This window comes from Alligator mississippiensis, chromosome 1 (genome assembly GCF_030867095.1).
Source record: "Alligator mississippiensis isolate rAllMis1 chromosome 1, rAllMis1, whole genome shotgun sequence".
Taxonomy (NCBI): domain Eukaryota; kingdom Metazoa; phylum Chordata; order Crocodylia; family Alligatoridae; genus Alligator; species Alligator mississippiensis.
In genome coordinates, this window is record NC_081824.1 from 307,162,704 (window position 1) to 307,178,468 (window position 15,765).

At 46.7% G+C, this 15,765-nt stretch overlaps 1 protein-coding gene across 1 annotated transcript in view; it reads left to right on the forward strand.

Moving 5' to 3' along the window:
* The window catches only part of CFAP47 (cilia and flagella associated protein 47), a 773,444-nt gene that overhangs the window by 362,004 nt on the left and 395,675 nt on the right, over positions 1-15,765 (forward strand). The window contains exons 46-47 of the mRNA XM_059724382.1: positions 13,977-14,173; positions 15,372-15,515. Of these exons, the coding sequence (XP_059580365.1) occupies positions 13,977-14,173; positions 15,372-15,515 (341 nt within the window). The remainder of the gene's footprint in view (positions 1-13,976; positions 14,174-15,371; positions 15,516-15,765) is intronic.

The window sequence follows — 15,765 nt, forward strand, 5'->3', positions numbered from 1 at the left end:
GCAGGTTTGTGAGTCCGTTGATGAATTTTGAATAGGGCTCTGGGAGCAGTCGATCTGGAGATATTCAGCCTAAAAGTTGGTCCCCAGCGTTGATTAACTTGGACCAGGGCCTCTAGCCCTTAAACAGTAAAGTTGAGAGAATTGCTGGTTGCTACATTGTCTCCTATTGATTTCTTCCGTTGGTTGAGCTGCAGTTTCCCTAGGTGTTAATGCCACCTGCTACTGTGTTACGCATTCAATCACTGATTCACTCGCTCTTTCAGGGGCCCGCCTTATACAGGGAAGCGGCAGTTTGATTCCTGCCCTGATTAACATTGTTACAACGTATAACTTATTTCTGAAACTAAACACGTTTAGTTAAAAGGTGAGGAGTATAAAATATAAGCTACAAGAGTAATGCCATGGAACACAAATAGATAAAAATACCAAAATACAAGAGGAGATACAAAATGTACACATACAAACTTTAAAATACAATTCCTTATTTTGAAGTGAAAGAAAGAGGAAGGAAGAAAAGGTAGAAGAGGAAAAACACATCCAAGGAGGGGAGAGCAACTGCAGGCAAGAGGAAAAGGGGGCTTTCTGCTATACTTCATAGGCCTTTCTATTCAGATGCAGGAGGTCCGCTAGTTCCCTGCAGAGCCAAAGGGGCTGCTGTGCCCTTTTCCTGCCTTACCTCTGAGATGGGATAGATTCCCTTGAGGAATGACTACTCTTCTTGAACATTCCTCCCCTTTGGGTTGTGGTCCCTTAGGGCCTTACCTGGCAAGCTTCCTGAGCTTGTTAAAGTCAGCTTTCCTGAAGTCAAGGACTTCTGTATTGGTGACTGATTTGCCAGCGTTATAGCAGATGGTGAAGGTGATCAGCTTATGGTCAGTTAATCTCTGCATCTTAGACTAACCTGCAAAGACTGAATCAATTCAGCCTCAGGCTTTTTGACTATCTGTACTTTGCCAAAGTGTTTAATGTTGTTACTAATTGCTGTGTATAAATACTTTTTAAGAATACTTTTCCCTTTCATAGTCTACTTTTTTCTCTGAGTCATGAATTGCATGTGTTTTATAGCTCCTCTTTGTCCCTCTTCAATTTAGCAATTTAACTTCAGAAGCACCAATAACGAACATTCTGTCGTTTTTCAGTTCCTTATTTGTACAGCAGCCTTATAAATTTGCCATAGTAAATTTGCAATTGGTTTGTTAATTTCTGCTCAGTGATTGATTTTGCTGCATTTGGGCAAGAATTTATTGGGTTACATATAAAACTGTAGCTCCTTGGTAGGTATCTGTGACGTCTATGGGTCCCACGTCCGGTACCACCCTTTGTCTGGTAGCCCCTCCCCCTCATCCCACCTGCCACGACTTGGATGTTAAGTGATTCGAAGGAGGGGTTCAGTGGAGATCTTCTGCCAGAAGGGCTTGCCTGACGTGAAGGGGGGGTACTCATGGTTGGGTCCTCAGATGTTCCACAGGGCTCCTACACCCCGTCCACTCGCCAACCGGTCACTTGTTGATGAGATGGTCATCCGCTGCTACTTGCAGCCCTTCTTATTGACAGGCCTCCCCGAGACCAATGGTCGTCTTCAGGCAGCCTGGCTCAGCCTCCGCCTGACCCGGCCGCTAGCTCAGGTCCTTTCCTTTCTTCTCTCCCCTGTTCTCAAAAATACTGGTCCTCGGGAATGGGGGAACTTCCCGAGTTGCTGCTCTGGTCCCAGCAACCCCTAGGGGTCACTCCTCCTGCCCCCACCGGGGCTTCCGTCTCTCGCCTCAGCTGCTGGGCTGATGCCCAGTTGCCTGCCTGAGGCTCTGGCTTTGGGGAAGCCGCAGCGGCAGCGACGTGCTGCACGCCTCCTCTCCCCTCCTCTGGCTTCCCCCCCTACCGCGGGGTTTGTTGGGGCTTTTAAACTTCCCGCGGCAGCCACAGCGGCTGCTGCAATTGGCTCAGCTGCTCCCCTTGTCGGGAACAGCTGTTTAAACAGCCAGCGTAGCGCCAGCTCGCGCGGCCGTAATGGCGGCCGTGTCTGCTGCTGCGGTCCCAGCTCCGACGCCGCCGTCCCTCCCGGGGGTGAGTAGCCCGGCCCGTGGTTTTCTTGAGGGGGTGTTGTTGCCCCCCTATCCTGCCTATCCTCCGCCTGCACCATGACGGCGGCCCGTCGCTGTCACAGTATCATTCAGAGATTACTTTTCCGTTGACATAAGAATGAAGAATAAATCAGATTTTTTAGTTCTAAATTACTGAAAAGTGGTTTTCAAGACTGGTAGCTAGTAAAACTACAGTTCTGTTTCTTTGCTGTGATGCTGATAAGTCATACAGTTCGCTTAGGGCAGACCTGACTGAACAGAAATCATAGTACCTTTGACAGTCCAGGCAGCATGTTTTGATGCTCACTGTAAATAGAAAGCATTGATATATTTATTTTTTCTTATTGTTAATTATCTCAATTAAGAAGATCATAAAACTATTGGATTTTAGTTCTTGCTAATAAAGCTTTAATTAAGATTGTCAGTTTGAGAAACTGAATTTACAATTACTGTAAATGCATTTGAAACAGAAGTCAGTCTAGGCTAGGATTTAGCAAAATTCTCAAAATTGGCAATATACATGGTATCTTATTTTAGGTACCCTTAAAATAAAGATAGTAAATAATAATGCATCAACTAAGTGGTTAGGTGCTGTAATACGATGGAATGAGAGACTAGTTTTGTCTCCAAAAGTTTTGAAGTCTTAGACAAAATGGAAGATGTATGAAATTTTCAAGAAGCTGGGTGTTGGTTGGATAGATGTTCTATTATGTTAATTTGTTTTTTCTGTATTTTCTGTAAGCCACAATAGGCTTAAAGTGACCATTTCAATTTTGAAGTGGCCTCTGTAGATTGACCAAGTTATTAGTTGCTAGACTTGACCTAGGGCTCTAGGAGCAATTAAAGCATTGTGATCATTGGGGGCAGAAGTGTATGTTCTTTATTTTCAGGATGTTGGTGTATTAGAGGAATTGAAAGCAAATTTGTCTGCTATCTTTTCTATTTGTCACATTCAAGAAATTGCAAACTGGGAATTTGCTGCCTGGTTGATATCAAGATACCATATTTACTTGAATCCAAGATGATCCTGATTTTAAGACAACCCCCAATAATTAGATACTGTATGTGGAACATGTATACATTTGTAATAGTTTTCCATTTATACAATCTATTTACTGGACAATCATCAATTCATCCCTCCCATCACTGCAGTTGGGAAAGCAGTGGCAGGCAGGGAGGCAGTGAGGAGGCACTAGAGGTTTGCCCCCTATTGCCTGTCCTCGCCCCCTACCACTTGCCTTCCCTGCTGCCTGTTTCCCATTGTGTCTGCCCCCTGCTTACTCTTCCCCCTGCCTAGGCTCCCCCCCCCCCCCACCTACCCTTGCTCTGGTGCTGGCAGATTCCATCCCTGCTCCAGCCTGGTGAATGGAGCACAGCCAGGCAGCAGCAGACTACAGGATGGGGGAGAGAGGTGACAGTGGAGAGGGAGATGGGGTACGAATTGGCAGGGGTCAGGCAGCAGCTGTGGCTCTGGTTCTGACCCCTCATTGTGGAATCCTGTAAATATAGTAATTGCTCAGTATGCTAAATGTCTTCAAGGATAGTGCCAACAAGAAGATTTTTGCTTGATGAAATCATACTTGCTAGGCATATACACTAGGAATTTAAAGAGTGTAGCAGGGGATCCCTGCCTCTGCTACTGGAAGGACGTGAGAGCAGGCTGGGGGGGAATATAATTTACAGAAAGCTTGAGCTGCAATGCTTTGAGCAGTTGATGTGGGAACTGAGAGCCCTTGTCATTGCTTGGGATGGGTGACAGCACCTTGGGATAGGTGACAGCACCTGGGTCCTGTTTCCCAGAGAGCCAGGTCAGGTGACTGGAAGGGGAGGAGTCAGAAATCAGTTCTGCTGAACGTCTTGGAGGCAAGTGTTTTGTTGTTGTAGTTGTTATCTTTGGACTTCATGTTGTCACTGGAGGTTTGGGTTCTGTCTGTAGGGACAGACAGGAGGCCACACAGCAGGGTGGCTGGGGGGTGCCCTAGGTTTTGAGTCCTTCATGCAATGGGCTGAAACCTGGGAGGTGCAGAAGCCCAGATGAGCAAGGCTAATGGGGCTAAGGTCAAGGAAGCAAGTCAGAAGCCCAGGAGGGGCTGAAGCCAAAACCAGGACCAGGGCACCAGAGATGGGCAAAGGCCAAGAAAGCTAAAGCCTGTGGAGAAGCCTGAAGCTGATGGGCTGATGCCCGAGAAAGAGGTTGGGGCTGAGACCCAGGGGCCATTGCCTGAACAGGTAAATGGAATTAGATTAAGTCCTGAAAGGCATAGGCATGGCTATAGGGAAGGTTAGAGGCTTTGATTTGGGCTTGTAAGGTATGGAGTATTTTGGTTCAGGTGCCTGGGGTCCCAGACGCTTGGACAGGGCCAGTGAGCCCAAGAGACCGGAGCGGGTAGGACTTTGGAAATGTTTCTCCCTGATAAGTGTCTAGATCAAGAAGCAATACTTAAATACTCAACCCCCCCCCCCAACAAAAAACAAAACAAAACCACAAACAAAACCCCCAAAAATACAAACCACACAAAAAACGCTAGGCAGGCAATCATTTTACTTTGGAAGCATTATCAACAAAATAAGCATTGATTACATAGATGAAAAATAATTATCTCTACTATGCAATTAGGATATTATGCTCATGACTCATATTCCTCAGTCCTTTTTCTGAACAGTCACCATTTTTTATCAAAAAAAGCTTTTCATCATGTGGCTTGCTCAAGGGACTCCTGAAAAACACTTCCCTAGCAGCTGTTCATAACACTGTAGGGTCTTATTATTTTTTTTGGTATTGACTAAAGGAATATGAAAGGGTTTGTTAGTGAAGTGGCAGCAGTGTCAGGGTTGAGTGGTTATGGACTGGAGACCTTGTCCCATGGCCAGTGCCAGATTTAGGCTTAAACTACTTATGCTACAGCTTAGGGCCTCACAATTTGAGGGGCCTCTAAATAAGAAAAAAAATGGACATTTTTGTTCTAATATGACAAAAATATAAATATATGTGGCTCCACAGTTATTCATATTGAGTTCATAAATTTGTTCAGAAATAACAATAATTAATCTTAAAATTTAATGAAAATCCATTTTCAGGGATTTCAGGGATTATTTTTAGCATATGAGGCCTCTTAAACTGGGCATAGTTTATGGCCTCAGCATGTCATATTCTGGCATTGCACATGGCTTTATTGTCCTAAAAAAGAACTTGGCTGTCTTGGAGTTCAGAAACATGGGAAAAGCAGAACCCTGATGAGAAGGCAATCACGTTCCCATTCAATAATATTTATGGGGGTGAAAAGGAAAGCTAAGCGCAACATGCATCTCTCCTTTTTAAAAAAGCTAAAACAAGTTTTAAAACTTAAAAAAGTTTGCTGTGCATTTAAAACTGTTCTGCTGTGTATGCCCAGAAATGCCTCAGCCTTGACGGGGTTGAGCTGAGTGCATGCCTTCTGCCTAGGCTGACTGAGATCCAGAACTAACATGGGGGCTTGATCCTCTTTGTGTTCTCATAATACACCTAATGCTTATGACAGGATTAGACACCTTGCAAAGTGTAGGAGGCTAGCATATGAACTACTTGCACAAGATTTGAGAGATTCAGGTTTAGTGATCTCCATGGCCTGCGGCAGTTCAGACCCACACTTCTCAGCTCTACTACCAATCTATAAACTGTTCTGTGGGGACCGTCTTTGCTCTGCTTGTTGAATACGATCCACTGTACAGAAAAGAATTCAAACTTGAGCCAGAGAAAACAAGGATGAATGCGCCTGTGGCATAAGTGGTTTGAATGCTGACCTGGTGATGGGAGTTTGGGGTCATGTGCCTGGTTCATAGGTTGTTTTTACTTTTTGTTAAGAAACTCACCCATATATTAAATCCCAGCTTGGGAAAACAACATTTGCAGTCCTTACTATTCTAGCCTGCATTTTGCTTGCACAAGGAGAAAGCTTGAAACATCATCTGTTTCCAAGGAGATGTAGTTGAGCTTTTGCTGTGTAGAAGAAATCTGGTCAGTGTCCAGTCTCCCCATAATTCATGTATGTGCTTTCAGCTGTTTCCTTAATTATGGCTGCTGTGACCCTGCAGTTACTTTTGAACAAGTCACTCAATTAACTCCTAATCTACTTTTTGCTAAGGCATACTTTAAAAAAAATACCACATGCAGACTAGAGGAAAACAAATTGGTTTGAGAGCGCCTTAAGTTTGATTACATTATGATATATATTAAAAATTTAGCATAAAGTTATTCTGCAAAAAAAGAAAAACTTTCACACACAGCTCTACTATTAGACAAATGGTTACTGTAATTGGTCTGACTTGAAGATCCAGTTTTATTTTAGAAATGTTGATCTGTTGTGTACAAGACTTAACGTTTACATATTTTCTGCTTTACATTTGGGTGATCTTAGTTTTTCCATTTTTCAACTTATTCCTCAATTTAACTATATTCTTTTAGCATATGAAATGAATATTTTTATGAAAATTGCAGAAATATAACCTTGAAAATATTGTGCTGATGGATGGGTGGGATTTCTTTTTTTATAATGCATTAAATGTTAAAGATTGCATTTCAGATTTAAAACATGCACAATGTAGCAATTGTAGACAAGTCTGATGACTGCTACCTTATTCAGCTTAATATTCATCTTATATTTAAAATGAAATCTTTTTTTAGATTAAAATTACTCTCATAGGACACAATCCCTGGGAGTTAAAAGGAGTAACAAAATTTATCCCAGCAATAATTTAAATGTCTGTAGTGCAGAAGTCTCAAACTCATTCCATTACCTTAAAATATTTTGGAGCTTTCAGTTCCTGCAATATATGCAATATTATATTGACAACAGCTAGAGTATTTGAAGAAAGATAATCTGCCTTGTAGTACTTCAAGGTAAGTACTTAAAAGATATACCTAAAGATTTAGGTACGTATATTGGTTTGATAATCCACAAAGTACTCTCCCACAAACCGAGTAAATGATCAGATAGTGTTACAGGCAGTAGGAGAAGGGTCTAGAGAAGGAGTTTTATTGCTTCTATAACTGACAAACCTGAGGCATTTTTATAGAAGATAGCTAGCAGGGATAATAACTTTGTGACAAAAGAGAAGAAAGGTAATAATTCATAAATTAGCAGGTCATTAATCTTGTCTTTATTAGAGAACAAGCTAATTTATTTCAGAGGAGGGTTGAACCTGAGGTGCAATCTCTAATATTTTGATAGCCTAGTAATGTTGAAAGGCTCATAATGTACTGCTGCATTATTCTTCCCTTGATTGCAAGCTTTTTTAATGCAATGATGGAGGCTAAAGATGACACAAAGCAACAGAGAAGTATTAGTTTACCTCCCTAAGAGTTGAACAGCAATAGCTGACCAGTAGTCAGAGGGCAACAGCAGTTCATGAAAGAGAGCAAACATAATTTTAAATGATGATTGAATTCATTTTATAACATTGTGTCTGTCATTAAACATCACCTGAAATATTCACAGAATCACTTATAAGAAGGTAAAGAGGAAGAAAACTTTAAAAATTCCCTAAATCTGTTCCCTCAAAGGTGGGTTTTATCTTCTCTTGTTGAAGGACTCGTATGAATTTGTGGACTCAAATATGTTGGATCCTAGTTCCATCCCTGTGGTTTGTGTGCGTCTTTGCAGAGTCTCTGGGCTTCCCTTGCCCTCCACTTCACATAGGGCTCCTATAAGTATATATTGATATATAATGCTGGAAGCCTTCATGAAAAAGTGTTTCTCAGCAAGGGGAGCCACAAATAGGCTATTATAATTAGGGACTGCTTTTACTCTTTGGCACAGCTATGAAGGGCTTATGGACCTGAGCCTGGGAATATTCCTTTCTGCTCCATGCTGTTTTCCCTCCTATTTCTGTAGGTGTACCTCTGCACAGTTTAAGAAATGAGGGATATCATGAAGGTGGCGGATCTTCCCCCCCCCCCCCCCCCCCGCCCCATACAAATTTGTAAGGGTGGGCATAGATTTCATAGACATTAGGGCTGGAAGGGACCTCGGAAGATCATCGAGTCCAGCCCCCCGCCCAAAGGGCAGGAAGTCAGCTGGGGTCATAGGATCCCAGCAAGATAAGCATCCAGTTTCATCTTGAAGGTGTTCAATGAAGGCGCTTGAACGACCTCCGGTGGCAGGCTGTTCCAGACCTTGGGGGCTCGGACAGTAAAGAAATTCTTCCTTATGTCCAGCCTGAAACGATCTTGTAGTAGTTTGTGACAATTCGACCTCGTCATCCCTTGGGGCGCTCTGGTGAACAAACGTTTCCCCAGATACTGGTGGTCACCCCTGATAAACTTGTAGGTGGCCATCAGATCACCCCTGAGCCTGCGCTCTTCCAGGCTAAAGAGCCCCGGGGCTCTCAGCCTGTCATCGTAGGGTCTGCTTCCCTGACCTCTGATCATGCGCGTGGCTCTTCTCTGGACTCTCTCAAGCTTCTCCACATCCTTTTTGAATTGTGGAGCCCAAAACTGGACGCAGTACTCCAGCTGTGGCCTCACTAAGGCCGAGTACAGGGGGAGAATGACGTCCCGGGATTTGCTTGAGAAGCATCTATGGATGCAAGCCAGCGTTTTGGTCGCTTTACTAGCCGCAGCATCGCATTGCAGGCTCATGTTCATCTTGTGGTCAATGATGACCCCCAAGTCTCTTTCTTCCATAGTGCTAGCCAACAAAGCACTGCCGAGCCTATAAGGATGCTGCAGGTTTTTTTTCCCAAGGTGGAGAACCTTGCATTTATCGGCGTTGAACACCATCAGATTCTCGTCCGCCCACTTGCTGAGCCTGTCCAGGTCAGCCTGGATCATCCGCCTGTCTTCTGGTGTGGATGCTTTGCCCCAAAGTTTGGTGTCATCTGCGAACTTGGCCAGTCCGCTTCTGACTCCAGTGTCCACATCATTAATGAAGATGTTGAACAGTATGGGTCCAAGGGCAGAGCCCTGGGGGACCCCACTGGTCACCGGACACCACGATGAGTGACTTCCATCAATTACTACCCTCTGGGTCCGACCCCGGAGCCAATTTTCCAGCCAGTGGATCGTGGAGGACCCAAGGCGACAATTGGCCAGTTTCTCCAAGAGACGATCATGGGACACCAGATCGAAGGCTTTTTTGAAGTCAAGATATATGACATCAATCTCATCTCCCTTGTCCAGGTGATAGGTCACCTGGTCGTAGAAGGAAATGAGATTGGTCAAGCAAGACCTACCCGCAACAAACCCGTGCTGGCTATCCCTTAAGATGTTGGCGTCGGCCAGTCCATTAAGGATGGCCTCCTTAATAAACTTTTCTAACATCTTCCCCGGGATAGAAGTCAGGCTGATGGGCCTATAGTTAGCCGGATCCACTTTCCTCCCTTTCTTGAAGATAGGCACCACATTGGCCTTCTTCCAGTCTTCGGGCACTACACCAGAGCGCCAAGAGTTTTCAAAGATCCACGCTAGAGGCTGGGCTATGATGCTCGCCAGCTCCTTAAGTACCCTGGGGTGAAGATTGTCAGGGCCGGCTGACTTGAAGGTATCCAGCTTCTCAAGATGTTCCTTCACGAAGTCAGCATTAATGGAGGGCAGGGCGTCACCCTCACCCGGACTTCCCGGCCCTGTAGCAGGCACGGGCATCCCATGGGGCTGATGAAAGACCGATGCAAAGTACCTATCTAATCGGTTGGCTTTTTCCTGGGCGTCAGTTGTCAGTTGCCCCATCTGGTTCAGCAGGGGTCCAACGTTGCCCCTGCTTTTCCTCCGGCTCCCCACGTATCTGAAAAAGGAATTTTATTGTCCTTGATGCTCAAAGCTAGCTGGAGTTCAGTTGCAGCCTTGGCTTTCCTGGTCAGCTCCCTAGAGGACCGGACCAGTGCAGAATAATCCTCCTTGGAGGTGACTCCCATCCTCCATCCTTTGTAGGCCTTTCTTTTTAGCCTCAGGAGGTCTGCTAAGTCCCTGGAGAGCCAGGGGGGCTGCTGTCCCCTCTTGCTGCCTTTCCTCCGAGATGGAATAGACTTAGTTTGTGCATTGAGGATCGCTTCCTTGAGGAGCAACCACTCTTCTTGAACTCCCCTCTCCCTGCGGTCACAGTCCCTTAGGGCCTCACTGACAAGCCTCCTGAGCTTGTCAAAGTCGGCTTTCCTCAAGTCAAGGACTTGTGTGTTGCTGACTGACTTGCCAGCTTTTCGGTGGATGGTGAAGGTGATCAGCTCGTGGTCGCTGTCACCCAACTTCCCATCGATCACTAGGTCACCGACTAGGTCATCCCCCGTAGCCAGTACCAGGTCAAGCAGCGCTTTGCCTCTCATTGGCCCATAGACTTCTTGAGTCAGGTAGAGGTCATCCACGCACGAGAGGAAGCTTTGCGACCACTCAGATTTTGCTGAGCGATCCTCCCACGAGATGTCCGGGTAATTGAAGTCACCCATGACAACCATGGTCCTGGAGCATGCAGCCTCAGCCAGTTCCTGGGCAAACTCCTGGTCTAGCTCAGGACTTTGGGTGGGAGGTCTGTAATAGACTCCCACCATTGTGTCCCCTGTGCCGTGTTCCCCACGGATTTTAACCCAGAGGGTCTCCAGCCGTCCACCCTGGTCGCCAATATTGGCTTGCAGGGACGCGTAGCTTTCCTTAACATAGAGAGCTACACCCCCGCCCCTTTTCTCTACACGATCCCTCCTGTACAGGGTATAGCCATCTATCCCCGTGGTCCAGTCATGGGTGGAGTCCCACCAGGTCTCCGTTATCCCTATGACATCGTAATTGTTTGCACTGAGCAGGAGAATGAGTTCCTCCTGCTTATTCCCCAAGCTCCTGGCATTAGTGTACAGGCAGGCAAGTGCCCCCTGGGGGGCTCCTTCCTTGCCCACAGATTTTACCAGGGCTGGGGCTGGGGTGGGCTCCCTTGAGTGCCATGATCTGTTGGCTTTGCAAGGATTGCTCAGCGGGCCAGCAGTGGCGATCGTCCCCCCGTCCCCCAACGGGCTTAGTTTAAAGCCCGGGGGAGCAGGTCAGCCAGTCTGGCTGAGAAGAGCCTCCTCCCTAGGGAAGAGAGGTGGAGACCATCTCTTCCCAGCAGCTCGCTGCCTCTCTCGCCAAAGAGCGGGCTGTGGTCATGAAAGCCAAAGCCTTCCTGACGACACCAGCGCCGCAGTCTTTGGTTGACCACATAGATCCTCCTGTCCCTTCTCAGCCCATAGCCTGAGACTGGGAGGATCGACGAGAACACCACCTGTGCCTCCAGACCCTTAAGCCCCGCTCCCAAATCCCTGTAGCGCCTCATGACCTGGCTGGGAGTGCTCCGAGCCGTGTCATTGGTGCCCACATGAATAAGGAGCATGGGATAGTGGTCTGTGGGTTTGAGGAGCTTGGGGATCCTCTCCACAATGTCCCGGATGCAGGCCCCCGGGAAGCAGCAGACTTGCCGAGCTAAGGGGTTGGGGTGGCAGATTGGCCCCTCCGTCCCCCTCAGGAGGGAGTCTCCCACAACAAACACCTTACGTTTTGTCTTGTGGAGAGCAGGGGTAGTAGGTGCAGTTAGGCCTATGTTGCCTGTGGGGGCCGGCAACTCAGCAGGGTCTGCTGGGGCAGCAAGAGGTGCGTACCTGTTGCTCAGTTCTGGTGGGGGAGGGGCCTTGGTGCGGCGGGCCTTAGGGCCCTTGACCACCTTGGTCCATGCCCCTGGCTGGACACAGCAGGAGGTCCCAGAGTCCTCCTTTGGCATGGAGGGAGACTGTGATCTACCCTCTGCCTCCTGGGGGAGAAGGGCCTGGCAGTAGGAGTCTATCTCCTGCTCTCAGTCCCTGATGGCACGCAGTCTGTGGACTGTGGCCTGGAGCTCCTCCAGCTGGCGCACCAGAGACCCCAAAAGGGAGCAGACCCCACAAGGGGAGGTTGCCATGCTCCCAGGCCCCAGAGCCTGAAAAAGGGACAGGCAGCCCTTGCAGCTGAGAGCCAGGGGCTCCGTCTGCGTGGAGCCCGGAACCAGGGGCTCCGTCTGGGTGGCCGTCTCTGAGGTGCCAGAGGGGGGGGCCGCGGAGCCCGAGGGGACCCTCGGGGTGCGGTGCGTGCCCATCCGTGTCATGCCTCTGGTAGGCTGGCTACGGCTGGGGCTGTCTACCCTTGGGGGTGCACAGTCAGGGTCCGGCGCCCACCCGCACTCTCTCCCGCGCGAACTCCGCGCTAACTCACGCACCGGCAGAAAAGCGCGCCTGTTTGCACAGCCTGTTCACGCGGCTTCGGTCGCGTGGCTCCCTGGGGGGCTGGGCGAAGTAGGGGCCTGGGCGGGGCTTGACCCGGCCCGGCTCCACTCAGCCGCCGCCTCCCACACACACACTAAGGGGTTAGCCCCCTCTCTCCACGGGCCCCGCTTACCCCGGCTGTGCTGGGGGCCAGCGGGGGGCTCCGCAGCTGTTGGAGGGCTTCTGGGGGGCTTCGGGGGAGCGGGGGCGCAGCGAGCTTTCAGCCACGCGCCTTTCGCCGCTCTCACGTCTAACTGGGCTTTTTCCCGGTCGGCGGGCCCTTTTAAACTGCGTGCATGCGCAGTGGGCCTGCTGTCGAGGGAGCTGCTCTTAGGGCAATAAGGGGGCCCTGCCTGGATTTGGGGGACCCTGCCCTACTGAAGGGGGGCAGGTGAGTACCCCCCTTCCTCTCTCTCTCTCCCTGGGGGGCTGGGCGAAGTAGGGGCCTGGGCAGGGCTTGACCCGGCCCGGCTCCACTCAGCCGCCGCCTCCCACACACACACTAAGGGGTTAGCCCCCTCTCTCCATGGGCCCCGCTTACCCCGGCTGCGCTGGGGGTCAGCGGGGGGCTCCGCGGCTGCTGGAGGGCTTCTGGGGGGCTTCGGGGGAGCGGGGGCGCAGCGAGCTTTCACCCGCGCGCCTTTCGCCACTCCCGCGTCTAACTAAATGATGTCTGACTGGGTCTAATGGTGACAGTAGGGCTCCGTATAATATTATGTTACGTTTATTTTTTATTTTGAGTACTGCTCAGAATACCAAAATTATTTACAATATTACTGCATAGTAAATGCTGACAAATGTTTTTGTGGTATCATTAAATGCTTATGGTATTTGACAGACATATACAATAAATCCTTAAAAGTGCAAGGATAAATGGATCTTTTAATGTATGTCTTGTACTCTGTACAAAAAAGTGTGAAATTATATAATTTAACTATATTCAGTAGTTGTCTGCAAAGAAAATAAATATTGACTATGTATAACTGAAAAGACTTTTCACATTTTATGGTGTTTAAGTTTGTGGTATGTTCAGTCTTGATTGTTGGTGCTCAACCTTTTTACTGGAGGGCTGGATTGGCAGTGCCTGGTCCATCTGTGGCCCATATCTGGCATGGGTATGACAAGCACCATCTGGTGCGTAGGGGTGTGGGGTGGGTCAGGGAAGCAGACCAGTCCCAGCACAGACCTGCACTGGAGCTTGATCTGATTCCATGGAAAGGAAAGGGTATGGCCTGGCCCTGATGAGGGATGGGGTGTGGCCAGGCCCCAGCTAGCCCCAGCGGGGAAAGGGCATGGCCCAGCCCCAAAGGGAGGATAGGAGCTGTGGCCTGGCCCTTTGGGGCAAGGGGACATAGCTTGGCTCTGACTCACTGCGCAGGCAATGGTGTTTGGAGGTTTGGCAGAGGGGAAGGCATATGGCCACTTTAATGGCCACCGCTCCTCCACTGCCAAACTTTCACACCCGTGGAGAGCCCTATATGCCAGATGCAATGATTCAATAGGCCACATTTGGCTTACAGGCCGGAGGTTAAGCACCCCTGTTCTAGATTGATGTCCCTATTCAGAATTTATATTTTTCTCCAAGTTCTGTTTTTTAGTTTTTGTTTGTTCCTTGAATATTCCGGAGTATTTTGTGTAACCATGTTTGTTTGTTTTTTTTTCTTTTAATTTAAGATGATAGCACAACAGTTGAGCTCCGTATAAGGTTTGTTCCCAAATATCCTGGTCGCTACCCTTGCCAGATTCTGCTGCATTCCTCCTATGATATCCGGGTCTACACGATCGAATGTGTGGTGAATGCAGATAGTGCAGAGGTTGAACTAGAATTCATAACGTCAGCCTATCAGACGATTATTCAGGACATCCCAATTGTAAGTTAAGTTTGTATCTGAAAGCTTTGTGATTCAAGATTTTTGGATTCCACCTTTTGCATTTAAAGGATGCTTATGTTTTGTGAAACCCCCTTAATGGTACAGAAATTTTACATTGGTCCCCCAAATCTGAAAACATATAAATGCAAATGTTGTTGGGGAAAATGTTAAGTAACTATTCTTTGCCCACCTAAATAATGATTTAACTTCCATTCTTATGATCCCTTATCTGCATTTGACACTTATTAATATGCATCAAATTATAAGCGGGAGGAAGAATGACAATACAAATAATAAGTTTAAGAGGGAAAAGAACTGAAGTCTAATTTAAGGAGTAAGATGGGAAAATTAGATGATGTTACTGTATTGTTATGTTAATAATGATTTTTTTGATGATGATGATAATAGAAAGCTGTAGTACAGATAATATACTATATCTACACCATAGATTTGTTCTTTGGTGCCTACACTTTTTGGGTTTTTTTTAAACCTTGTTGCGCTTTCTCCAAGCATCAGCATATATATAATCACTTGCATGCAAGCATTTAAAGCAAAAGAAAAAAAATCCCTATTATTATATTTGCAAACCAGACATCACAAGGTATGAAACAGTAGTATTAAAGTTATCTGGGCAACTTTTGTTCTTGTATCTTATTACTAATTCTGTGATGAAATCCTTTTTTTCTGAGGACCTCTTTCATGCTCAGTTCAAAGGATGGAGATGGGGATAGGGATGCTCTGGGAACAAAGCAGCTCTTCTGTAGTCTCTTTAGTCTTGTCATTCTGTCTGTGGCCCATACCTCATTTACTGCACACAAACTCCACTCTGAATATAGAATTAATAATTTAAACTGCATTCCTGACAGTATTATATGCTTCTTAAATGTAATGAAGTTACCTTCTTATCCCCTCAATATTAAAGGTTTCTACAGAAGGACAGCATTTGTATAGAATAGGCTATTGCTATTGCAAAGCCATAGCCAAAAGACTATGGACATTTTTTGACAGATTATTTATTGATTATATATAGTTTAATTTTTTTTCCTAAAACTTCCCTTCAGCTGACAGTTTTGCTCTGATTTGTTGTCCATTCTAAGAAGTAATGACTAAACCATGTAAAAATTGCAGCAGCTGAAAGCTGAAATGTTTCTTGTATATGTAAATGTCATGTGACTGACATCACTTCTTTTTGTTTCAGAGTAACTTGTCCAGTCAAGACTGGAAACTTAAAGCAATCCTAGAGGGACATTTTTTTTATGGTCCTCCTCTCATATATGTGGGTCCAGGTGAAACAACACAATATTCTCTCATGTTCAAGCCCACCTCGGAGTGTATAACTACGGTAAGAAAGAATTTACTTTCAACCTTTAAGAAAGGGGCTGCAGCTCATGAAACTTGACATCACAAAAGGCACTAGATATCCAAAAGGTTGCCCAACTCAACTATATGGTTGGCCCAATAAAAGATATCTTGAAACAATCCTTGCTTTTCCAGTAAATAAAAGCACTTGTGCATCTGTTTGAATTTGGGAACATGTTAAAATGCATTTCTGAATTGGAGACAAGGAAGACAAGATTTTCCCTTAATTGGGA